This window comes from Mustela nivalis, assembly GCF_964662115.1.
Source record: "Mustela nivalis genome assembly, chromosome: 18".
NCBI classification, from domain to species: Eukaryota; Metazoa; Chordata; class Mammalia; order Carnivora; family Mustelidae; genus Mustela; species Mustela nivalis.
In genome coordinates, this window is record NC_139037.1 from 55,718,686 (window position 1) to 55,743,709 (window position 25,024).

Below are 25,024 nucleotides of genomic sequence, written 5' to 3' on the forward strand. Positions count from 1 at the left end.
GGACACTCAGACACACCAACAGAGGCCCCAGTGATTTAATCTGGGGCACAATTCTCCCCTGAACACATACTTTCTCCTGGCATTTAGACCTACCTTCTCCTTTCCCTGCCCCCTAACCTGGACTGGGGCCCTTAGCCACAGCCCACACTACCCCTTGCCTGCTGCGTTGTTCACACATCCAAGTTCAGAGCTGGCCTTCAAGAGCATCTCCTGTCCTGGTTACCCCTGGAAGGCCATGCCTTCCAGCACCAGGGAAAGCTGGGAAATGTATAGGACCCTCACGCCTGCCTCCAGCTGTCCCCTTCAATGAAGTGAGGAATCATCCTGGTGGAAGGGTCTTTGGAGAACTTCAAGTTTGAGTGCTCCATTTTTACAGATAGGGAGATTGAGGCAAGAGGGGAATGATTAGCCCAAAACCACACAGCAAGTTGTTGCAGAGTTGGGATTTAGAGCAAAGCTTCCTGGATCCTCATAAGGGACTCCATTTCAATTAGCTCAAACTCAGTTTCTAACCCTTTTGTACGAACCACAGGAAAATATAGATAGATATCTGTATTTATATTATATATATAATACACATATGTGTAACATCTTTAAGAAATAGACACACATTGCTAGGTGTAGGATTCCAGAGCATCATTGACCCATCAGCCTTGGGCCTCTCTTTCCCTTGCCCAACGACCAGCCCTGTTATCCACAGGGTCTTGTGTGGGCCCTCCCTTTCTGGGTCAGCCCAGAAATGCTGCCAATCAAGTCCCGAGCCCCCCTCCCAGAACTGCCAAGTTCTAGGTGCTGCTTAGACCTTCCAGGTTTTAATAATGGACAGCCCTGGATCCCTGGAGCCTTGATTCCTTTTGGCATTACAGAACCACAAAGAATCATCGAGATTCTCAACTCCACTGGGCAAACTGGAACCGGCCAATCTCAGTCATCTAGCATCACCTCTCCTTCCTTGACTCTGTGATCAATCTAGAGCCACAGAATCCTGATTCCTTTGGACATTCTAGAATGGCACTTTTTTAAAAAAACCACTGTGGGTCATAAAGAAGCACTGATTATCCCCTGGACCCATGGACCCAAACCCCTTGGTTTGATGTTCTATGGCTAGTGGCCTGGAGTTATCTAATATCAAGAACTCCCAAGCTGTTGCTGTTGCGCTTCCAGACCCACAGACACTGTTTGTACATTCTAGAAACATGATTCTTAAGCTTCCTCAGTAGCTCAACATTCTAATCAACGTGTTCTAGAACCACCAGTGCTTGCCTCTGTGGCCAATCCAGATTCACAGAATCTTAACTCTTGGGCCTTCTGAAACCACAAGTTCTTTTCTTGACCTGCCTTCAACAATCTTTGTCATTGGTTATTAAAGATCATCTTGAATTCTTGGGGAATTCCATAACCTTCCCTCCTTACGTGGTCTAGGAAAAAAAATGATTTGCTACTTGGTTAGCTGAGGCAAGAAGCAACAGTCCCTTGAATCTTAGGTCAATCCAGACCTACACACTCTTAATCTCGTTGCTGTACCTGGAGGCAGTATATACCTGGAGGCCTGACCCTGCTCAACAACCCAACCCAGCCACGTAGAAGAATCTAGAACCACAAGTCCTTGCCTCTTGGGTGGTCTGGAATTCTGGATCCTGAAGTTCTGGAGAGACTCAGGAATCAGGCTGATAAAGGGGTCTCAGGAAGGAGCATGGACTGCAGAGAGATTAAGATCCAGTATGTCTGTGGTGGGTCCACTGCGCATGGCAGAACTTCACCAGCTAATAATTTACCCAGCAGGCTTGTTGGTCTTGGGAAACACCTGCTCCCATCCCAGGAGAGGGCCTGAACTCTCCATCTTGCTATTTCTGGGAAGGGGGTACAAATAGGGGGACACCAACTGGCATCACGGGGGTAGGGTCAGTGCGGGGGTTGGTGTTAGTACTTGGGGGCTGGCAGTCCCATCTTCGGCCTCCACCCCATCCCCCTCCTTGGCCTCCTCTTCCTCCTCTTCCTCCTGGCAGCAGCTCAGCGCAAGTTCATTCTCATAACAAAACGCAGCCAGAGATCCGGGGAAACTGGACTTGGGGCTGTGGGAGGCCCGTTCGGCCTGTTCATCCAACTCCTTGGCGCTGCAGACCGGTGTCCCTGGGACCTCGTAAGTGCGGTGGAAGTGGCGATAGTCAACCTCATACTGGGAGCCACGCTGGAAGAGGACTGGCTCAAAACGATGGCCCCAGAGCAGCTCACCAGGGAGGTAGGAGGAGCGACACTGTGTGGTCATGGCCGTGGCCTCAACCATGCCCTCGAGAATGACCACCAGCTCAAAGTCAGCCCGGGCCAGCTCGGCACGTCCTAGTTCATAGAGAGGACTGGCAGAGTCAATCTCGTGCACGATGGTGATGGGAGACACGAGGAAGATTCGATCGGTGCCGCCGTCAAAGCCCACGTCCACGTCCTGGTGATCCAGTGGTATGTACTCGCCCTCTGGGGTCACACGAGGCTGCAGCAAGAGGGGAGGGTCCAAAGACAGCCCACAGGGAGCACAGAGATGAATGGAGACAGACATGATGAGAGAATGGAATGGAGATGCCAAGGATGGGGGAGCAGAAAGAGACAGGGGGGTGGGGTGAGGACACGGACCCAGAGAGAGGGGAATGGAGGCCCAGAGAGAGGATGATGGAGGCCCAGAGAAAGTGGGGGGACAGAACCAGAGGTAAAGAGTGAGGGACAGAGACTCAGAGGGTTTGGGGATAGAGATGCAAGAGGGGCAGAATGATTGGCACAGAGTAGCAGAAATCAGCAAGACAGAGACAGAAGTTAAAGAGAGAACAGAAGGGAAGAGTCATGTGCAAGCAGCAATTGGAGGAGGAGGAGAGGGATAGAAAAATGGTTTTCAATATATGGCCACAGAGGGATAAATAAGCATGACAACCTAGGTCCCACACTCCATATTCTACCACAGCCTCAGGCTAGCCCCTGGGGCGCTACCCAGGGGCTAGCCTGGGGGCAACCCAACTACAAGACTCTCTGTCCCACTGTGTGTGTGTGTGTGTGTGTGTGTGTGTGTGTGTCGGGGTGGGGACAATGCAGTCCCCAGGCCAGATATTGGTAGTTTTCCACCTACAACCCCCCACTGGTTCCACAGGCAAGCTCCCAAGCCGTGTCAGTGCCCCACAGACTCCCGGAAGAGAGAGTATCTCTCCTATTCATGAATCTTAGTCATGAATCCAGAAGGAGCCCCCAGATGCTGCTGGGAGTTGTAGCTCCCACCACCATCCTGTCCTCCCTTTCACCAAACTCCAACCTCACCCCAGGGTTCTTAAGTGTCTCTACCTGGGCAAGGACAACTACTGCCCCAGGCTTTGGGCGGTTTCATCACAATTCTAGAGAAACACTAAGGCGCCTTCTTCCGGGTACCAGAGGGAGCTGCTACCCCAGGCGCCAATGGGGGTCAGTTGTTTTGACTATCTTAGCAATACCGTACAATTCAAGGGTGTTTTCCAGCCCTGTACTCCCCTGAGCAGGAGGCTGGTAAGGCCGGCTGGGCCACTGAGAACTGCCTTCCACAGCTCTTCTGCAGGTGTGACCTGCACCCCATCCTTGGGCTTACATCTCCCACAATCCCATGGGCCTAGCCTCAAGTCATAGACCCCTGTAGGTACTGCTCTGTGGGCTATGTGTGTAAACCCGAGCTGTGGTTTACAGCCACCCACAAAACGACATCATTGGCTCAGACCGTCCCTTCCTAACGGGTACCCTGCCCACAGAGGCTTCTGGGAATTGTAGTTCAGAGCCTTTACAGGCCAGGTGTGGCCTCCACAGGTCTCGATATCCCACAACCCCATTGGGGGCCCATCCTCAAGCCACACGAAGCTCTTTATGTCTCAAGATCTGTTTCAAGCCAAGGTCTCCGGTTAGCACTGGTCACAGATCTCTCTCTTGGGTTTCCACCTCCTATAACTGATCCAGGAAGGAGCCTTGGGCCACAATGGAGACGAGAGGTTTCCTGCCCGCGTGACTGCTGGGAATTGTAGTCCACGCGCCAGCCAGGCCAGCCGCACACCACCCCTCCAACCTCACTCTCAGGCCTACATCTCCCACCATTCTACCCCGCTCCCCCCGCGGCGGGCCTCTTCCTGCCCCAGGGCGGGCCCTTCCACCCCTACGGCTCCCACCTGCAGCAGCTGGGCCCGCACGTGCGCCTCAACCAGGTGGCTGCGACGGAGGTTACCGACGCGCCACATGAGGCAGAGGCGGCGGTCGCGCAGCGCCACGACAGCGTTCTCGCTGAACACGAGCGTCTCGTTGCGCTTCTTGGGCTTGGCCATCTTGGCCATGACGGCGCCCACGACGAAGGCGTCGAGCACGCAGCCGGCGATGCACTGCAGCACCACGGCGGCCACGGCGGCCGGGCACTCCTCGGTGACGCTGCGCACGCCGTAGCCGATGGACGTCTGCGTCTCCAACGCGAAGAGGAAGGCGGCCAGGAAGCTGGCCACCTGCGAGAAGCAGGGCGCCGCCGGCGGCGGGGCGGCCAGGTCGCCGTGCAGCGAGGCTATGAGCCAGAAGGCCAGGCCGAAGAGCAGCCAGGAGGCGAGGAAGGAGCAGGAGAAGAGCAGGCACATCCAGCGCCAGCGCACGTCCACGCACGTGGTGAACAGGTCGCTCAGGTAGCGCGCGCCCTGGCCGCCCAGGTTCACGAAGCGCACGTTGCAGTGCCCGTCCTTCTTGACGAAGCGCCCGCGGCGCCGCCCCGCCGGCGACGGCGCCCACCCGTTGCGGCACAGCCCCGGCCCGGCCTCTTCTTCCTCATCGCCGGCGCGGCCCTCCCTGGGCTCCCGGGCGCCGCTAAGGCGGCGCAGGGCCCTGGCCAGGCCCATTGGGCGGGGGCACCCCCTCCACTTGTCCTAGTGGGGGGCGGGCGCCCCGAACCTGTGGAAACGAGAAGCGGGCAGCCACGTCAGGGGGGCGCCGGGAAGGGTGGGCTCCTCGGCGAGGCGTGCTCCCTGGGCCGTGGTGGCCTCATCTGGCAAATGGGTGGCTCATTACTCACCCTGAAAGGCGGAACAGTTCAGCATCGAGGACAATGATAGGGGATGCTTGCAACAATAGGGGAACAGCAGCAACAAAGTCATAGCTGTGACAATATGATAGCAAGCACCACAGTAATGAGAGCAGACATCTGTACTGCGCCAGACACTGTTGGGAGCCCCTGACATGAATTTACATAGTTGAGTCTGACACCCATCTTATAGATGAGAAAACAGGTACAAAATGTTTAACTTGCCCAAGGTTGGAGCTGAGTAAACAAGGATTTGAGTGTCACCAATCCAGAGTCCACAGAATGGTGACTGTTTCTCAACATGGAATCCGCATTGGAGAGAGGGGCCAGGGCTCTCCATCACCTATGGCTCAAAGACGGGTTCAGGAAGCAGAAGCAGCAAAAGGAAAAATGGTGGATGAATTTGAACTTGATCAAAATTAAGAATTTTTAAAAAAGATTTTATTTATTTGAGGGAGAATGAGTAAGAAAGCATGAGAGAGGAGAAAGTCAGAGGGAGAAGCAGACTCCCCAAGGAGCTGGGAGCCCGAGGTGGGACGAGATCCTGGAAGTCCTGGATCATGACCTGAGCCGAAGGCAGTCTCTCAACCAACTGAGCCATCCAGGTGTCTCCCAAATTAAGAACTTTAAAAAAAACGATTTTATTTATTTAACAGAGAGCTCATAAGTAGAGGGGCAGGCAGCGAGAGGGGGGGATGCAGGCTCCCCGCCAAGCAGAGAGCTTGATGCAGGGCTCAATCCCAGGACCCTGAGGCCAGGACCTGAGCCAAAGGCAGAGGCTTAACCCCCTGAGCTACCCAGGTGCCCCCAAATTAAGAACTTCTGAGAGGTCCATGGCTGGCTCAGTCCCTCCAGCCTGGGGTTGTCAGTTCAAGCCCCACAGTGGGTATAGAGATGGTTTAAAAATAAAATCTTTAAAAGAAAAATAAAAGCTCTTGTGCTTCAAAGGACACTATCAAGAAAGTGAAAAGATGGACACCTGGGTGGCTCAGTGGGTTAAGCCTCTGCCTTCAGCTCAGGTCATGATCCCAGGATCCTAGGATCGAGCCCCACATTGGGCTCTCTGCTCAGCAGGGTGCCTGCTTCCCCCTTTCTCTCTGCCTGCACTCTGCCTACTTCTGATTTCTCTCTCTGTCAAATAAATAAATAAAAAATCTTGAAAAAAAAAAAAAGAAAGTGAAAAGACAACCCACCAATGGGAGAAAATAATTGCAAATTATATATGTAAGAAGCTTTAATCTAAAATATCTAAACAGGGGCACCTGGATGGCTCAGTCAGTTACGAACCTGCCTTCAGCTCAGGTCATGATCTCAGGGTCCTGGGATCAAGTCCCACCTCCGGCTCCCTGCTCAGTGCAGAGTCTGCTTCTCTGTCTCCCTCTGCCCCCCACTGGTGCTTGCTCTCTCTCCAAGTTTTAAAAATCTTAGAAAATATATTTAAACACCCCTTACAACTCAATAGTAAAAAGACACCACAATTTAAAACTAAGCAAAGGAGGGGCACCTGGGTGGCTCAGTCAGTCAAGCGTCCAATTGTTGGTCTCAGCTCAGGTTGTGATCTCAAGTCCTGAGTTTGAGCCCTGTGTTAGGCTCCATGCTCGGTGCGGAGTCTGCTTAAGACTCCCTCTCCCTCTGTCCCTCCCTCCTGTGCTCTCTGTGTCTCTCTCTCTCAAACCAACCAATCAATCAATCTCTGAAAAAAAATAGGCAAAGGACCTGAAAAGACATTTGTCTAAGAAGGATTTACAGGTAGCCAATAAGATAAGCACATAAAGCATCTAAAGGGATGCTCCACGTGGTCAGCCGTCAGGGGAACGCAAATCAAAAGCACAGTGAAACTTGGGAAGAGGAGTTGGGCGTCCGCTCAGGACAAAACAAACATCCGCACAGACGGCTTGTTCACAGATCTTCCTGACAGTGTTATTTGAGATCGCCAGCAGATGGACACAACCTGAGGAGCCATCAGTTGATGAATGAATAGCGAAACATGATCTATGCACACAGTGATATACTACCCAGCTAGGAAATATGCTGACACACCACAACATGGATGAACCTTGAAAGCGTCATGCTAAGGAAGCCGAATACAGAAGACCACATGTTGGGAAACCTGGGTAACTCAAGTGGGTGAAGCATTTGATTCTTGGTTTTGGCTCAGGTCTGATCTCAGGGTCATGAGAGTAAGCCCTGTGTCAGGCTCTGCGTTGAGTGTAACGTCTGTTAAGACCCTCCCACCACATAGTGTATACTTTCATTTATATGTCCAGATGGGCAAGTCTGTACATTGAGCTCCCCTGGGGCTGGGGAGATGGGGCTGGGGTGGGGGAGTGATAGCCAGAGGACATGCTGGGGTGATGAAAATGTTCGAAAACTGATTGTGGTACAACTCCATGAAAATACTAAAAAACACTGAATTGTATACTTCAGTGTATCAGTTGTATTTTATCTGAATTATATGTATTTCTTCAAATTTTAAATTATCTCTACACTCAACTGCGGGGCTCAAACTCATGACCTTGAGACCAAGAGCTGCACACTCCACTGAGCCAGGAGCCCCCTTTTCGAACTTGTATTTCAATGAACTGTCACAAAAATTCCAAACAAAAACCCAAAAAAGAGCCAACCCAAGCTCTGTCCTGCATCTCAGGTCTTGGGCAAATCTTTCTAAGCAGTTTTTTCAACTATAAAATGGGGCAAAATCAGACTTCTTCAAGGTCAGGGTCTCCCAGTCATCTGGATCAATGGCCCCGGTCCTGGCTCAGTGGATGACGCACCGTATGCCCTGGGACCACTGGCTTCCTTTCCCGGAGTCTGGTCTCTAGAAAGAATCTGCGCTTTTGAATCCGAGCTCTGATGCTTCCTGACCGTGGGACTGGTGGCAAGTCACATCCCTGCCTGAGCCCTGGCTCCCTCCTCTGGAAATCTGAATCACCACTGCTCACAGGGTAGAGAAGGAAGGGAAACTGTGGGGCCGGGACCCAGGGACTTCGTCACCCTGCACCCTAGCAGCTGTGGAGGTGGCTAGGTTAGATTTGGGGCAGTCCCACCACTATTTACCAAGTGCCTATGTATGTGTGGCCCCTGGGTCACACTCTGGGACCCCCATGAGCTCCTAGGCAGGGCCTGGAGTGCTCAAACTGAGAGAGCTGTTAGTCAATGTCAAGTCCAGCACCAGTGGGTTCCGCACTGCCCTCCCCCGCCAACAACGGAGAGCTGCACCTGCTGTCCATAACCACCTGGATGGCTCTGGCTGTTGACTCTGAGGATGCAAAGTGGCAGCTGAGGTCAGAGTGGACGGGGCCTGGCTGTACTGAGCATCAACCACGTACCCCCACCTTGACTCTTTTCTCACCTTCAACAACCCTGGGAGATGGGAGAGCATTCTTCCTGAGAGGGGTTAAGTGAAGCTGATGCTGCAGGGGCCGGGTTTGAATCCAACCTCTGAGCTCCGTGTTTGCAGCCCTCTCCCGCCCAGAAGCCGCAGCTACACGTTGGTCCCATCAGCAACCACTGACACGGTAGGGGAGTTGCGTGCCAGGCTGGGTCCTCCCATACCTGCTCACCGGTCTCTAACCACAACCTTGGATGTGGCGGTGGGTGGGCTTTGTTTTTCACAGTAAAGCAAACTGAGGCCCTGAGGTCCCTTCTTTTTCTCAGGCTCCCATCCAGGTTTCTCAGCTGCCAAAGCCTGAGCGACAACCCACGGACAACCTAATCGGAGCACTCCTGCTCCCTGAGCACCTACCGTGTCCCTGACCTTGCATGAGCTCAGGGATGCCTGCAGCCCGCCCACTGGACTCCGCCAGACTCCACCACTCACCTCACCTCAACTGTCCAGGACACCAGGAGGTCAAGATCACCACCCCACTTCACAGGTCGGGAGCGGGCTCCACGACCTGGCCAGACCCATGCAGTGCCGAGGGTGGGGTGCCGGTTTGGGTCCTGAGCCTTTCCAATGCAGGACTCTGCCTCATAAATTCCCCCCTCAGCCCTGTGAGGCAGAAGTGGCTGTGGCCATTTCACAAAGTCGATGGGGGCCTTCACCTCCAGGGGGCCATGTCTGCATCCCACATGGCCCAGCTCACACAGGGTGGATGGGACAGAGGTTCAAGCCTGCCCTCTCCTCCCCCCACACTGCCCCGTGAAGGCAGGACAGGAGGGGAAAGGATCCAGAGCCTCAAGTCCTCCCCCATCCTCCCCCTGACCTGCCAGAGCAGCTTAATGTTTCCATATAAAGGAGACATGGGGCTTAAGGTGTGTCAACTTGGTGTCAAAGTCACTGTCTAATCTGAGGCCAAGAAGCTCCGCCCCCAGGCCCCAACTCCCCCCCCCCCCCAAAAGGAGTACTTTCACACTTCGGGAGACCCCGGGTGTTGCCCTCCCCCCACTTTTCCCCCACCCACCAACAGAGTCTGAGCAGCAGGTTGGAGGGCAGAGACTGCCAGAGTGGGGGCTGGGGTGTGAGGAACCAGAGGCTCAGAGGGGACAGGAAAGGTGCTGAGAGGGAGCCTAGAAAGAGGGAAAAACCCTCTAAAGGGTATGGGTTGTAGAGGGAGGGGGACAGAGACTGGGTAGTGGTAGGGTGTAGAGAGACCTGGGGAGGTATCAGAGACCTAGAGAGAGAGATCGAAGCCACAGCATGAGGGGACAGAGACATGGCGGGAGAGGGCAGGAGAGACAGGCAGACTAGGAGCAATTTGGAAGGGAAGATGATGTGTCAGGAAACGGGAAGCCGGAGGGCTGGAGCTGTGGACAGAGATGGGCGGGAGAGGCTCGTGATGACAGGCATGAGGGGGCAGAAGCCAGATGGAGAGGGGGTCAGAGCTGGTCACCCAACCAGGGAAGAGGTTGTTCTGGGTCTGGAATTGGTGAGGCAGGACCTTCCCGGGGGAATAGCGAGGAGAGGGATGTAGGGCAGAGGGGTCCAGGCAAGGAAGGTGCAAGGAGGAACGTGGACTGGGGGGTGGGGGGGTGGGATGGTTTCAGCCCAGGACCCTCCCACTCCCCGGCCAGGGTCCCTGTATGGAGACACATACCTGGTGGGGCAGCCCACCCCCATGCCCTTCTCTAGGGCTGTGGGGAGGCCTCTGTGAGTGCCAAGGGGCGGTGATGTGTCCTGGGGCCTTGTGCTGGGCGCCCGACCTCTGTGTCCACAGGCGGATCAGAGGCCCGGCCGAGGGAGGGGGCAGGGGGTGGGGCCAGCTCAGAGCCGCAGAGGGGGGAGCCCGGGAGGACGGCCAGGCAGGGCGGCTGGGCCGTAGCCCAAGCAGGCTGGAGGAGATGCGGTGGCAGACACAGAGGGGGGGGCAGGGAGACACGGGGATGTGGGGACACAGATGAGGGAACAAAGAGAAAGGGGACAGCAGTGGAACGACAGAGAAATGGGGGGGACTCCCTGGTTCCAAAATGAAGCCTTCGAAAGTTGGGGGGACACAGGTGAGCCACCCTTCTAGAGACCCAGACTGAGTTCTACATGGAATAAAATCTACGGCAGGTGGATGTCAACAGCACCCGATGGGGCCAAGGGACCACATGATGCGGGGCTTCCCAGGGGCCTCTCCAGACACACAGGCCTCTGGACATCTGGGGGCCCACTTCCCACTGCCTCCTCCCGTCTCCGCACAGGGAAGCAGCCCGCCAGTGAGTCCCACACACGTCAGGCCTTGTTCCGGTCCTTTACTGCCTCAGGAGCCCCCTGGCATTCCTCCCCGCATGGAGCCCATCTTGCATGGTGGACAGAGGGGAGGAAGACCCCCTGTCCCCCGACAGCCCCCACTAGGAAGTCCGGACCAAACCCTGTGTGGCAGGAAGACAAAGGGCAAAACCAGATTCTGCCAGAGGAGCCCAGCTCACCACTTTGGCCTACCCATGGCGAAGTGCTTGAGTTCCCTGCGGGGAGACTGGTGGTGACAATTGGGTCCTGGGACGGAGAGGTCAAAGGGTCGAGCCAGGGGCCAGAGCTCACAAAATATGCACGATGACAGTGGCCCCCACCAGGCCCACCTGGGAAACAGGCCAGCAGGTCCTTGCACAGGTGGTGGGGAGAAGGGGAGGGCAGTCTGGGCCAAACCAAGTCTTCCCGCATGAGGGCCCCCGGCACCAAACGGGGCCTTGTGGTGAGAAGGCTCCCTGGACGGAACCACGCAGTTCTACAGTCATGGGTTAAACCAGAATCTTTGGCAAGAGGGGTGGTGGGACGAAATGAAGTCATTTCAAAGAACAAGATGTCACACAGAATCCATCACGGCAGCCAATGGCCCGCTTGACATCCTTGGATTGGAGGAGGATGGGTCGGCAGACCTGCCCCTGCCCGCGGACCCAGCTCTGGCCTTGGCGGCCGAGTGAAGGGCCTGGGGCCGCCGCAGCAGGCGCATCATACGCTGATGGTGCGGAAGACAGTGAAGCCCGACAGCGCCGTGCTGACGAGGAGCCCGGGACACTGCGGGTGCCAATGCAACTCCTTCAGGTCCGTCTCGCCCTGGTGCACGAACAGCAGCTGCTGCGGGAGGCCTGCCAGCCCGGGGTCAGTGCTCTCCACCTCGCCTGCCTCGGGGTCACGCTCCACAGCCAGGTCCCACTGCGTGATCTGATTGTCCGCACCTGAGGCCGCGAAAACCCCACTATCCTGGGGGTGCCACTCGACTGAGGTCACGGGGGCCACGTGCTGCTTGAAGGTGGCCACCGGGGAGCCAGACTATGGGAAGAAGAGAGTGCGGGGCTCTGAGCACCTCAGCCTGACTCCCTGGGGTGGCCCAGGCCGAGCCCTCACCACTCCTAGGCTGTCGGGTTCCCCTAGGGCACAACCTCTGGGACCCACACAAGCCCAGGTTCTCCGAAAGGGACAGGAGGCCAAGTGCAAGGGTGATACAGGGCCTAATGTCCTAGGGGGCTGCTGAGAACCGTGGTTTCACCTGCAAAAAAGCCCTGTCCAGCTCCAGGTCACAAAATCCCCACCACTGGTCCTCTGAAACTAAGGGTGTGCCTCAGTTTCCCTTCCTATAAAAGGGAGCAGTTCTCAGGGCCCCAGGTGGCTCATCCAGTTGAGCGCCGACTCTTGCTTGCAGCTCAGGTCATGATCTCAGGGTCCTTGATCAAGCCCCACGTGGAGCTCTGCAACATTCTCTCCCTCTCTCTCCCTCTGCCCTGACCCCTGCTCATGCGTGCACATTCTCTCTCTAAATAAATAAATCTTAAAAAAGGAGGGGTGGTGGTGATTCTCAAACCTGCAGATTCTATGAAGGCCTTAAAGAGGGCAGAAGCACAGCTCCCAGGCTCCAGGGGCAGCCGAGGAAAAGAAAAACAGCACTTTTACTAAAGCGAAGGTGCTGCTGGGTGCTGGAGTCTCTCTGGATTGGCCACGAGGTTCCCAAGTACCAGTGGCCAATCAACTTGGCCATGGAAACTGCCCCGACACCTGCCTTGGGGGCTGGAACCCGTTTCTAGAAGCTTCCTTAGAGCTGATGCTGTGGAACTCACCATACCAGAGGGGAGAAAAGATTACGTCATGGGGGTCCCAGGAAGGGTACAGAGCTGTACTTAGTGGGGGCGTCGGCCAGGGGGGCGCCAGAGTTGCAATTCCTCCTGCCCAGAGCTGCCACCGACTCCGGGAAGTCAACTTTTGGCCCGATGGTGATGTCTCCTCTGCTCCTGTCCTTCCTGCACCTGTTTCCTCTCCTATGATGAACTACGCAGGTTCCGAGTCTCAGCTGACTGTACAGAGCTCGTTAACAAAACGGCTACAGCTCAGCGGCGCCTGAAGCCTCCAGCTGCCCGGCTCACGAGCGGGGGCATGGAGTTGGGGGCCATGGCTGCTGCTCGGCCTGTTGTCTCCTGTCCCCTCTCCGGCTGGCGGAACAAGCAACCCTAACAGCATTCCTCCCGCTAAGCCTGCTTCCACATCTGTACCCCAACAGGGCCAGACCACCCCCAACAGGCCTTCCCAGCTCTGGAAGACAAGAACCCAAGGGAAACCTGCAAATCCTAGCAGCTGCTGGGAGTAGGCCCCCTTCCAGTGAGGGAAATGTCTGGCTGGGAAAGTACCTTGAACTGCCGCAGGTCCCAGACCTTGAGGGCACCATCATCCCCACCGCTGAGCAGGAAGGGTTCCCGGCGGCTCCAGCTGATGACGTTGACATCCCCGTCGTGGGCAGCAGCGGCGGTAAGCATGCAGGCCTTGCTGGGGGCGGCCCGGATGTCCCAGATGCGAATGGAGGCATCAGCTGAGCACGAGGCGAACACCTGGGCGAGGCAGCGTCTGTGTGACCCGGGGTACCTGCCTCCCCACCCTGGAGACCAGGGACGAGTGGTGGGCTACCCTCTTTTCCCAGTGTCCCCCTCACTGGGACGTAGCCCCAGTCCCCGTCCTGGCCCCAAGACCCAGGAGTCGGGACCCCTCAGGCCTCTCTCACTGTGTCCTCAGTTGGGGACCACTGCAGGTCCTCCACAGAGCGTGTGTGGCCCACAAACGGCCGCTGGTCCACGTGCCAGGAGCCGCCGTCCGTCGGCGTCCACAGGTGGATGTTCTTCTGACAGTCACCAGTCAGCAGGCGCCCTAGAACCAGGACTCAGGAAACTGCCGGGGCCCAGCTGGCCCCGGCTGGCTCTTCTCCCCACACCCTCAGCCCCCACCCTTCCTATGGACCCTGCTCCCTCATCCTCCGGGGACCGAGTAGGCACCCCAGTGACTTACCAGACACACGAGGGGACCAGTCAAGTGCAAAGCCCTCGCCCATGTGGCCAGAGAAGGCGAATATGGGCTTCACACGGGCCTGCTCGTCCCGGAGGAAGGTCGCCAAGGCCTGGGGGTCATCCACCACCTGCAGGAGCCGCCGCAGCGCATACACCTCCACCTGGCCCTTCTCTGACCATATCCCAGCCACCGGCTCCTCCCCCAGCCACGACACCTGCAGGGGAAGAGAGAAGGGAGAGGGAGGGGAGAGTGACAGGAGGCTCAGGGTGGTGACCACAGTTCCCAGCATCCCCTGAGAATCAGAACTGCAGTTCCTCAGAACTCCCACTACTTCAGGGGTGGGGCTCTGGCTCCCAGAAGCCTTTGCGGGGATGGAATTAGCCGGCAGGACCAGCATGGTACCTGGGACAACTTCCCACATTGTGTAGGGGCGGTGATATGAGACGGAAAATGCCTAGAGCCCCAGGAAGAGAGGCCGTAACTCCACCAACCCTTGGAAAAGGGTTCAGACCACCGGTCTCCGTAACCCTCTAAATGCTGGTGGATCACAGGCCTCTGTCCTTGGGTGTCTCTGCCCTATAACATCTGCTCACTAGGAGATCCCACGCGGCCTCAAGGTTTCCAGTAATCCCTCCTACCACACCAACTGTTCAAACATGACCGAAGCCAAGCTCCTAGTCACCACTGGCAACCTCCTCCTTCCGGGGGCTCCCCGCCTCAGGCCCCAAACTATTAGACTCACTGACTTGTCTTTTCCTCCCCACACCCACCCCATGCTAAACTGGCTACATTCAAAATGCACCACTTTCAACCCCTTAGAACCTCTAATGTCACCACTCCTGCTACTGTGTCTTCCTTTCCCTTGAATTATGGCTTCCCCATAGGACTGTCCTCCCTTGCCTCCCTGCATCTGTTCTCCATACAGTGGTCAGAGGAAATCTCTTTAAAACACAAGTCAGATCCTGGGGCACCTGGGTGGCTCAGTCGGTTGAGTGTCTGACTCTTGATTTTGGCTCAGGTCATGCTTTCAGGGTGTCGGGATCAAGCCCTGTGTAGGGTTTCATGCTGTGCGTGGAGCCTGCTTAAGACTCCCTCTTTCCCTCTCTCAAAAACAAACAACAACAAAAACCCTTAAGTCAGATCCCATTTGTCCTCTGCTCTAAACCCTCCAATGGCTCAAACTTTCTCCCCAAGTAACCAAGTCCTTCCATCAGCCTGTAAGCCCTATACAACCCACCCACTCCCATCCCCCATATGCTGTCACTCTCCCCTTCGTCCATGTGCTTTAGTGAATGCACTGGTCTCCCTGCCTTCCCTTGAACTTCCAAACATGTAATGTTTGTCCCAGGGCCTTTACTCTTGTGTTTCCTCTGCTGTGTTTCCTCTGTGTTTCCTTTGGCTCATTCCCTTACTTCCTGTGGGTCTCCGTTCACATGGCACCCTACCATAAATAGTTCCCTGACGACACTATTTAAAAGAGCAAATCCACTCCAGGAACATCCTACTTCCCTTTCCTTCCTTACTTTCCCCCACAATACCTGGCACCTCTGGATGCATTTACTCAGCTTCTTCTTGTTCCCTTCCCCGCTAGCACTTAAGTTTCAGAATACCAGAGACCTTTTGCTCTCTGTTAAATCTCCCGGGCACAGAACGTTGCCTGAAACACGGTAAGCCTTGAATGGGAACACACAGGAAGAGCTGTGGACCACGCACTGCCGCGAGTGCTGTTCAAACACCATCTAGTTTCATTCACACATCAGCTGCTCTGAAGGGGCTATAACTCAGCAGCACCAAAGTGACCCTACAGCACAGGCCAGTTCCTGAACAATAACAATAAAACACACATTTCTATACTACAACCAAATGCTGTCTCTAGACACTTCAAATAACCATATGTTATTCCATTTCAGCCTCCCGTCAGCTCATCAGGCAAGTTTTGCAATTTTCACCATTTTACTGAAGAGGAAACGTAGTAAAAAACAGCGCCCTACGGCTCCTAACACACAGTGACAATGACAAAGAAACCTAAGAGAGACACAAACTAATATATGCAAACTGTGTGCCAGGTACTATTCTAAAAGCCAGAGGCATGGGCAAGAGGGTTAGGGGTGGAGGGGGGTTAGGAGAACGTACAGAAGGCGCCAGGGACTGTACATACCCGGACCCGGTTGATGCCACCATAGTGGGGCACCATAGCCAGCTCCAGCTGAGGTTTCCGTTCTTCTTCATCCTCCTCATCTTCCTCCTCCTCCTCCTCATCGCTGCCCTCTGACGGTGGGGGCTTTGTCCCATGCAGATTATGCATCCGAAGCACCATCAGTCTGGGGAAAAGTGTGGGGCGAGTGGATGCCCAGATCCTTAGGAGGGAGGGGGACCTGGGGGCTGGATAAAACCTCAGGTCTCACTCACCTATTGCTCTGGGCGCTCTCCGCCTGGGTCCCAGCACACAGGTAAAGTGTAAGAGGGAGCTCTGTTCGGTTGTCTCCCAGGTGATCTCGGACTATGTCGAAGCTGAGGCAGGGGGCTCCTGTGGATAGAAGGAGTTGGAAAATTAGGATGGGACAGAGATCTCAACCTCCTCGTGTGTGATGTTTTCACCCATCTTACAACCCAGTCTTCTCTCTGAGTGCCTCGTAAGTTAAACACTCAGTACCAGCCTCGCTCAGAACTCGGGATTCCGGTCCCCTCCTAACTCAGGAACCAGAAGTCCTGGTGCTCAGTCCTACCAGTCTGCGCTCGGTGGTACAGCACATAGGCCTCCTCGTCCATGACCAGCTCCTCTCCTTCTCGCAGCGGCGGTCCGCGACCCGGCAGGTACACCTGGGTCGGGCCTTCGGTCCCTGCGTCGCTGGACTCGGCCTCCATGGGTTCCCCGGTTTCACATGTGCGCCGCCTACCCTTGCGCGCCGCCATCTTCGAACCCTCTCACCACGGGCGCGAGGTAAGGACGTCACTTCCGGGTTGCGTTTCCCTCCTTGGGAGTTCCGCCTTGCGGCACGGTTGCCTTGGAAACCTCCCAGCTCACCAGTTTGAGAGGGCGGTGGGGACCGGGTGAAGGAGAGCTAAGGTAATGGCGTCCCAAGCCTAGCGACCGAGGCCTGCGGTTACGGAGAAGCTACACCCTTCGCGTGACTTTGCGGCACTATTCGGCAGAGCAGCGGCAAGGCCTCCTGGGAGTTGTAGTTCTGTACGAGGCCAGTTTTCTCCTACTGGAGGAGTTCCGAGCTTCGACTCCATCTTTCACTTTTGACTCATTGCTTCCTTTCCGTTACATTATTCATGTATGCAAATAAGAGTTCTTACTGGCAAGTGGACTGGTTTTTGCTCCCTGAGGACCGTAAAGCCTGTTTCCTTACCCCTCCTTGTTATGACGGCTTTAATTCACTTCAAAATCCTTTAGCGTAGACGGGATAATATGTGTAAGTTAGTCTGTTGAGTCTACCCTCTTGGGGCAGTCAGTAGCCTAACCAGGCGTTCACATTGCAGCTATGGTCAGAGATAATCAGAAAGTCAGCCCTCTGGAGACCACTACTACGTGTGCTTTGGCTCTCCTTATCGCTCATCAGCACCGGAGGTTTGGCTAATTGGCATAATTAAATGCTAAAATAGATTCTCATTGGTGAGATTGAGGGCATTCAAGGTAGATGGATTGGCTAGGACATACTAGACTCTCCCCTCGCTTGCATGAACAGGATGTGAAGACTCTAGCAAGCCGCGTTGCTTGCAGCCATAGGAATGGGACGCTAGACTTAATCCTGAAATGTTTTGATCCTGGATCTTTGTGGAGTTCGCTGTTCCTTCTCTCTAGGTCTCTGTCCGCCCTCACCCCTTCTCATTCCTTTTCTTCTTAGGATCTTTTCTCACAGCTTCCTCTGGGTCTTTGTCTCCCACCTCCCTCCAGGTTCATTGTTCTCAATACAATTTTCCTTCTGCCCTCTCTTCCTCTGTGGGACTTTTCTCAGTTTCTGTTTCCTCCAGAGAAGTTGAGGGCAGCTGAGACAAACACGGAGCTCAGACTTGGGACTGAGGAGGCATAAAAACATGGTTTATTCCAAACACTGCAATGTGTAACAGGAGAGTGGGAGGGGAGGTTGGTGGTGGGTGTGGATTCCCAGACCGTCCCCTCCACAACCCAGCTCCAGACCCGGCTGGAGATCTAGGAAGAGGAGGCTTGGGGGGGGGGGGGTCTGCAGGGTGATCATGGGAGGGTCGCAAATAAGGGCTAGATTTGGTGAGGCTGTGGATGGTGGCACGTGGGGGGTGGGAGTGAGGTGCGACAGGGTGGGAAGTTTTGGCCCCACGTTGGCTGGGATCAACGCTAGGGCAAGGGGAGGTGAGGCTTCCGTTGGGAGTGTCCTAGGTCAAAATAAGGAAAAGCTACGGGGAGGAGGAGGGTGTGTCAAGGTTTGACGTCAAGGGTCACAGTCTGGTCGGGGTACAGTCTGGGATTCGGGTCACAGTTTGGGGTCGAGGGTCACAGTCTGGGGTCTGATGACCATTTTAGGGGTCGGAAGTCACAGTCTGGGGTCAGGGGTTTCTGTGTGGCGGGGCCAAGGTCTGGGGTCACAGTTTGGCGAACGCATCTCACAGTTTTGAGTCCCAATGGATGAAAGGTTAAAAACGGGCTTCCCCGGAGGCGTGGCTGGGGCCGGGGAACTGCACAGTGATGAGGGGGCCACGGCCCCGGGCGTGGGGGTGGGACGCGGGCGTGGCGTGACCCCCCACCTCCCGCCCCATCTGGTGACGTTAAAAAGCCCTTGTCGGGTTTAAAAAAAAACAAACTCCAGTGGGCTCCGAGACCCCCACCTTTCAGGCTGGGTGAGATTTGGGGGGGCCAAATCCTTTCCGGCTTGTGGTGCCCCCAAAGCGAGGGGGCGCAGGACGCTGCTCCAGGCGGGGTCCGGCCAGGTCCGTTTTTTTCCTTCCCAACCCACGCGGGTCCTTTTCATTGCGCGTGCCCCCTCGGGCCGTGGCCTGCGCTGACCGAGGGGGCGCTAGAGCCCCCGGGGCCGCGTCATACCTCGGACTCGAGGCTGGAGAAGTGCGCCGAGCCCCTGCGGGTACCCAGGTCCCCGCCCCGGTGTCTCCGGTGGGGCACGGCGGGCAGCGGCGGCCCCCAGTGCGCAGCGTGCGGGCACCGGCGCGCGTGGCGGGAGGGCCCGGTGAGCCTGCGCGCGGGGGCGGCGCGGGGGCACGAGCTGAGGTCCTCCAGCGAGCGCGAGGTGGGAGCCGGCGGCGGGAGGTCCCAGCCCCCCGCGGCGCGCCGGTGCCGGTGGTGGTGCGGAGCGGCGGCGGCGGGCGCGCGGTGCGAGGCCCGCGGGCGGTGAGGGTGCGGCCGCGGACAGCCGCAGCGGGCTCGGCGCCGGGGCGGGGGTCCCGCGGCCCAGGGCGGGGGCGGCGGCGCCCACCAGCCGCCGTCCAGGCCGTCGTGCGAGCAGCTGAGATGGCGCGGCGGCGGCAGCAGCTCCAGGCTGGCGCAGTGGCGGCAGTGCCAGGCGGCTGGGCCGCTGCGTGGGGGCAGGTAGTCCCAGCTGCCCGCGCGCCAGCCCCCAAGCTTGTCAACCGACCAGTAGCGGCCGGGCGGCGGCCCGAGGCGCTCCGCGTACGGGTAGGGGAAGTCGGCGAACCACCAGGGCTCCAAGCCGCCCAGCGACGCGCCGCCCAGGCTCTCCGAGTCCTCCGAGTCAGACGGCGACGGCTCGAGGTCCAGGTAGGGGCAGGGGGGCGGCGCAGCGCGGCAAGGGGGAGGCGCGGCCTGGGCTCCGCCGGCCGCGCCCCCCGCGCCCCCAGCGCCGCCAGCGCCCGGCCCCAGCAGGGGCTGGCTCTCGGGGTCGGAGCGCGGCCAGCGCGCGGGCGCCGGCGGGCTCTCGTCCTCGTAGGCCAGCCGGCAGAGAGGCGGCCCGACGGCGGCGGCGGCGGCGGCCGGGGGCGCGGGCGGCGACGGGAAGCCGGGGAAGGGGCCGGCTGGGGGCTCGGCCGGCTCCTTGTCGCGCACGATGGCGAAGTAGGACGGCGGCGGCTTCTGCGGGGGCTGCGCGGCCGGCGGGGACAGCGGGCGCCCGGCCGAGCCCCGGGGTGCCGCGCGCGCCTCGCCCACGCCCAGGCCCTGCGGCTCGATGGGGCCGTAGTAGCGGTGGAAGCCGTCGGCCAGGCCCGGGGCCCCCGGGGGCCCTGCACCTTTGGTGCGACGCCAGCGGTCCACCGCCGCACGCTCGCGGGGCACGAAAGGTGCGGGGCCAGGTGCGGGCCGCGCCGGCGGGTACGCGGGACTGGGCAGCGGCTGCGGCGGCGGCGGGGGCTTGGCCGGCGGCGGGGCGGCCTCCGCGCTGCAGCAGCTGTACATCCCCTGCGGGGGGCGGCGAGAAAGGCAGGGTCAGCGCGGGATGCCCAGCACCCCCTACCGCCCCTGCCTTTCCACGGCTCCTCCCACCTCTCCCGCAGCAGGCCCCAGGACTCTTGCACTTGTAGGCATGCCCACCTGCCTCCCGCCAGCTCCGCCCTTTTGCCTCCTCTGACCCCCCTACCCTAGAGAAGGCCAGCAGGAAGTCCATGCGGTGGGTGGGCCCCAGGCAATGCCGCAGGCGCCAGTACACCAGGTGCTCCCAGGCGAAGACCAGCAGCGAGAGGCCCATGGCCACCAGGAGCATGTAGAAGACACCCGCCATGTTGTCGATGTCTAGCTTACTGCTCATCACCTCGATTTTGTCATTGTGGCAGATCCCGGAGAGCCACAGCCGCTCCAGCATCTCGATCTCATCTGGAGAAAAGGCATGGGGGGGGGGGGGAAGGTGGGGAAGTGCTGTCATAGGTCACCTTCCATGGGCACCATCTGAGGATCCTCTTATAGGAGTCTAGGCACCCAGCCCCCTCTTCCCTCAGACCCTGGTGCCCTGATCCTCATCCCCTCCTTCGTCCAGGACCCAGGACTCTGGTCCCCCATGCCCCACCCCCAAGGCATCCCAGCCCGCTGCCACACACCGTCCCCCAGGAACTGCAGCAGTGCCAGATCGATGGGCCGCTTCCAGCGGGAGCCCTTGTGCAGGGCGATGCCATAGCCGGTTGTGGCAAAGACCTTGCCTGAGCCGATGGTGACGAGCTTGCAGCCTTCGTCCTTGCGGGCCATGTAGTTGAGCACTGCTGCATCATAGATGAAGGCATCCAGCTTCCTGGGGGTGGGGGTGGGGGGTGCATAAAAGGCAGGGTCAGTCCCACCCAGACACACTCATGGCCTAGCCCAGAACCCTCCCTCACCCCTAACCTCCAGCTGCTCCAAATCCTGATGGGTGGTGAACTCTTGAGCAAGTCACTGTCTCTCTTGGTGCCTCAGTTCAATCTGTAAAGTGCGGTTAATGGTAACACTTCCCTTCCTGGTCCTTGCAAAGGTAAGAGGGTGCTTGGTGCCAAGCAAGTGCTGGAGACATGTTAGCTGTGACTGATCGTTCTTCATGGAACGCCCCCCACCCCAAGCCGCAGAAGAGTCTGCAAATGCTTCTGTTTTACAGGGGAGGACTGGGGCTCGGAAAGGGGACTCGTACACAGAGCAATAACGCTAACGATCACTTATATTGTGCGAGATACCGTTCCAGCTACCGTAATAACTCATTCAATCCTCTCAACGTTCCTGGGAGGTGGAAACTCGTTATCTCCATCATTCCGATGGGAAATGCAGGCCCAGACATGCATCTTACTTTGCTTGGGTTTTCCGACTAGGCCCTCATTTCTCAACCTTGATGGGAAGCCGAAGCCAAGCAGCGAGATGGAAGGAGCGCTCACAGATGGATACACCGTGCGTGTTACTTCCTTCACACATGCTTCTGTGATTATCTGATTCCTGTCAGCCTCTCCCATTAGACCGTGAGCTCCCTTCGAGCGGGATCGGCTGGGACACACTCCTGGCTGGACCCAGCCCGGTTCCTGGCACAAACAGGGTACTTGTAAACACTTGTGGGATACGTGAATGAGTGAATAAATCAATCCACGGTGGGGAACCCTGGGTAACTATTCTAGGAGACAAGATCTGACAGGAAGATGACCAGGGTGTATCCATGAGGGGGAAAAAAAAAAGGAGTCCCAGAATCCCACATAGAGCATAACCCCACATTAATTTTTTTTTAAATGGTACAGTGGGGTATAGTTTTGGTCGTCTCAACTGCAGACACCAGGCCAGTTCTTGGAGGAAGGGACCTGTCCTGCCCAGCATTGTCCAAGAGAATGTTCCATAATGACAGGCATGGCCCTTTCGCGCTGTCCAACATGGTGGGGCGCCAGCCCCATGGCAAGGTGACCAGTAAGCCCAAGGGACAGAACTTGATTTTTTTTTTTTTTAAGATTTTATTTATTTGTTTGACAGAGAAAGAGAGAGAGACAGCAAGAGAGGGAACACAAGCAGGGGGAGTGGGAGAGGGAGAAGCAGGCTTCCCACTGAGCAGTGAGCCCAATCCCAGGCTCGATCCCAGGACCCCAGATCATGACCTGAGCTGAAGGCAGATGCTTGATGACTGAGCCACCCAGGCGCCCCCAAAGGACAGAACTTTAAATTTTACTTAATTTGAATTAATTTAAATAGTCCTAGACATCGCAGGTCTAGGGAAAACAAGAGAGATCAAGGTATGTGGCTGGACGCTGGGTCATGGGGAAGGCAAAGGAGTTTTGGAGCCATTTGCCTATCTGCAGACATAAATGCCTCTGGGACTCCAAATCCTCAGTAAAGCCCTGTCCACACTAGCACACACGATCCCATAAATGCCTTGTTGTACTTACACAGCATGACTGGTTACAGAGAAAGGAAGGAAAAGGACAGAATTAGTCCACGGACCGTGAATGGGGAGACAGTCAGAGATTTCCCCACAATGAACTGACTCTGGCCGAAGCAAAAAATTGGGAGTGGGGCAAAGAATTTGAGGTTCTGGAGAAGGAGCAGAAACTTGGGGAGGCCAGTTACTAGCCCACGGTTGGGGAATGGTGTTCGAATTAATTTTATATGGCTCCTAACAGGGAGATCCCAGCTCACATCTGGAAATAAATAAATAAGTAAATATCGGAAGAGGAGGGATGGAGGTACTGAGGACTAGGATGAAATGGAAGGAGGGTGTCCAGAGGTCCTTGAGGGGCGTTAGTGGGGAGAGACCCGGGGACATGGCAGAGAGGGCCAGAAATCAAGGCTTCAAGTGGCGGGGAGGTTTGAGGGATTTTCAGGAAGAGGGGATGCTTTGCTCAGCAAAGAATAACTGCCTCCCTTCCCTTACGCCCTACCCCCTATCCCCTACTCCCTGCCGTTGTCACTAAACCTCTCCTGAGACTCAGCCACATTCCACAGCCTTGTTTAGACTCAGGTTCAGGATCTTAACCTTTGAGTCAGCTTCCGGTCCCTCCTCAGCTCACTACCTTCCCTTGGCTCCCAGTATCGCTCAGTAACTGGAGTTACCTCGCATTGCAAGGCCTCACAGCACCAAGCACCCCTGGATCCCTCCTACCCCTCTGCCCTCATCTCTCACCCATGCCTTCCTTGCTCCCCCTGCTCCAACCACCCTGGCCTTCACGCGCAGTTCCTGGATGGCTCTAGCACCCTCCTGCCTTAGGGCCTTTGCACTGGCTGTTCCCTCTGCTGGAACATTCTTCTTCAGAGAGCTGCCTGGCTCTGTCCCTCACTTCCTTCAAGAGTTTGCTTAAAAGACACTTTCCTGGGGCACCTGGGTGGCTCAGAGGGTTAAAGCCTCTGCCTTCAGCTTAGGTCATGATCCCAGGGTCCTGGGATCGAGTCCCGCATCGGGCTCTCTCCTTGGCGGGAAGCCTGCTTCCTCCTTTCTCTCTCTGCCTACTTGTGATCTCTCTCTGTCGAATAAGTAAATAAAATCTTTTAAAAAAAAGACACCTTCCTGAGCACCTTATTTAATACTGCAACCCATAGCCTCCTCCACAGCTCTCCCAAACTCACTCCCCCGGCCGTATTTTTGTCCATAGCGTGTATCCCCCTTGTAACTATTATATGTTCTTGATTATTAAGTTTATTGTCCAGGGGCACCTGGGTGGCTCAGTGGGTTAAAGCCTCTGCCTTGGGCTCGGGTCATGATCCCAGGATCCTGGGCTCAAGCCCTGCATTGCATTGGGCTCTCTGCTCAGCAGGAAGCCTGCTTCCCCCCGCCCCCTGCCTGCCTCTCTGCCTACTTGTGATCTGTCTGTCAAATAAATAAATAAAATATTTTAGAAAAAAGTTTATTGTCCATCTCCTCCCACTGGAATTTAAATTCCATGAGGGAACAGGTCTTATCTGTTGGGTTCGTTGCTGTTTCCACAGGGTCTAGCACAGGACCTGACATACGACAGGTGTTTCATAAAGTACAGCCCGATGAATGAATTCAGGCTGGCCCAAGATGGGCATTCTGGGGGCCAGGCATGGAACTGGGAGGCAAGAGTTAATATGGACAAGATGCCAAGGGTTTTTTCCTCCATGGAAAAAAGCAAGATGAGAATAGTGTGTGCTTTCAATAAGGAATGCATGAAGAGATATGTAGGCACACATAGTTTAGGTGATCGGAGAGAAATAAAAAAAAAAAATGGAAAGGGGACTTGAAGTTTCCTTTTTTGCCCTTCCTGTGTGAGTGAGAAATTGAACATCTCTCACCAAATGCGCTTCCAAAACTGGCTGGGAGGAGAAGTCATGTTTCTGTATTTCTTTTTAAGAGATATATTTCTTTTCTTTTCCTGTGACCTTGCTTGCCCCCTGTAGTAGGGTAAGACCACATCTGGTATGTGAGCCACCAAACCCATGTGTGACTGCCAATTCCGTCCTACCCCTCTGTAAGGATGGCATTTCCTAGTGCTGTCCATAGTGGTGACCACTAGCCACACAGAGCTAAGTGAATTGGAATTTTTAATTAAAATTTAAAAATTCAAAAAAAATTTAAAAAGTCAGTTCCGTCATTACACCAACCACACGTCAAACAATCAGGAACTGCTGGCTACCACGTTGGACTGCCCGGATCTGGTACAGTTCTGTCATTGCAGAGAGGGCTGTTGGAGACTGATACTCTAGGAACATATGTGTGTCTGTCTCCCAGACTGGAAAGGAAGGTCCAAGAGAGCAAGGACTTCAACTTGTTCACTACTCTACCCTCAGTGCCTAGCCCAGTGCCTGGTGCACGAAGATCTTAATACTTACTAGATGAATGTCTTTTTTTTTTAAGTTTATTTATTTAAGTAATCTACACCTAACATGGGACTCAAACTCACGACCCTGAGATCAAGAGTCATGTTCTTCCAACTGAGCCAGCCAGGCACCCCTGAATGAA

At 56.2% G+C, this 25,024-nt stretch overlaps 3 protein-coding genes and 1 long non-coding RNA gene across 6 annotated transcripts in view; 1 reads left to right on the forward strand and 3 right to left on the reverse strand.

Moving 5' to 3' along the window:
• Nucleotides 1–541: 541 nt before the first annotated feature.
• KCNJ14 (potassium inwardly rectifying channel subfamily J member 14) lies at nt 542–10,525 on the reverse strand. The gene is made up of 3 exons (XM_082710490.1): nt 10,084–10,525; nt 4,161–4,917; nt 542–2,485 (listed from the first exon to the last, which is right to left on the reverse strand). Exons 2-3 carry the CDS (start codon nt 4,863–4,865, stop codon nt 1,889–1,891), a joined length of 1,302 nt encoding a protein of 433 aa, XP_082566616.1. The 5' UTR covers nt 4,866–4,917; nt 10,084–10,525; the 3' UTR covers nt 542–1,888.
• Nucleotides 2,372–9,771, forward strand: LOC309852953. Its single transcript, XR_014305453.1, has 2 exons — nt 2,372–2,454; nt 8,705–9,771. It is a non-coding gene; the product is annotated as an uncharacterized lncRNA (long non-coding RNA).
• Nucleotides 10,526–10,708: 183 nt separating the features above from the next.
• Nucleotides 10,709–17,041, reverse strand: GRWD1 (glutamate rich WD repeat containing 1). 2 transcript variants are annotated; one of them, XM_082710488.1, is made up of 8 exons: nt 16,463–16,691; nt 16,146–16,263; nt 15,895–16,057; nt 13,737–13,950; nt 13,456–13,598; nt 13,088–13,285; nt 12,271–12,319; nt 10,709–11,741 (listed from the first exon to the last, which is right to left on the reverse strand). In XM_082710488.1, the coding sequence occupies exons 1-8, from the start codon at nt 16,647–16,649 to the stop codon at nt 11,668–11,670; spliced, it is 1,146 nt and encodes a 381-aa protein (XP_082566614.1). In that variant the 5' UTR covers nt 16,650–16,691; the 3' UTR covers nt 10,709–11,667. The 2 variants fall into 2 exon arrangements, with proteins under 2 accessions (XP_082566614.1, XP_082566613.1); XM_082710487.1 differs by lacking the exon at nt 12,271–12,319 and having other exon boundaries at nt 16,463–17,041.
• A 695-nt stretch (nt 17,042–17,736) lies between these two features.
• Nucleotides 17,737–25,024, reverse strand: part of GRIN2D (glutamate ionotropic receptor NMDA type subunit 2D) — a 40,610-nt gene continuing 33,322 nt past the window's right edge. For both annotated transcript variants that reach the window (XM_082710467.1, XM_082710468.1), the window contains 3 exons: nt 20,715–20,902; nt 20,261–20,493; nt 17,737–20,082 (listed from right to left, as the gene is read on the reverse strand). In XM_082710467.1, coding sequence (XP_082566593.1) covers nt 18,751–20,082; nt 20,261–20,493; nt 20,715–20,902 — 1,753 coding nt within the window. In that variant the 3' untranslated portion in view covers nt 17,737–18,750. The remainder of the gene's footprint in view (nt 20,083–20,260; nt 20,494–20,714; nt 20,903–25,024) is intronic.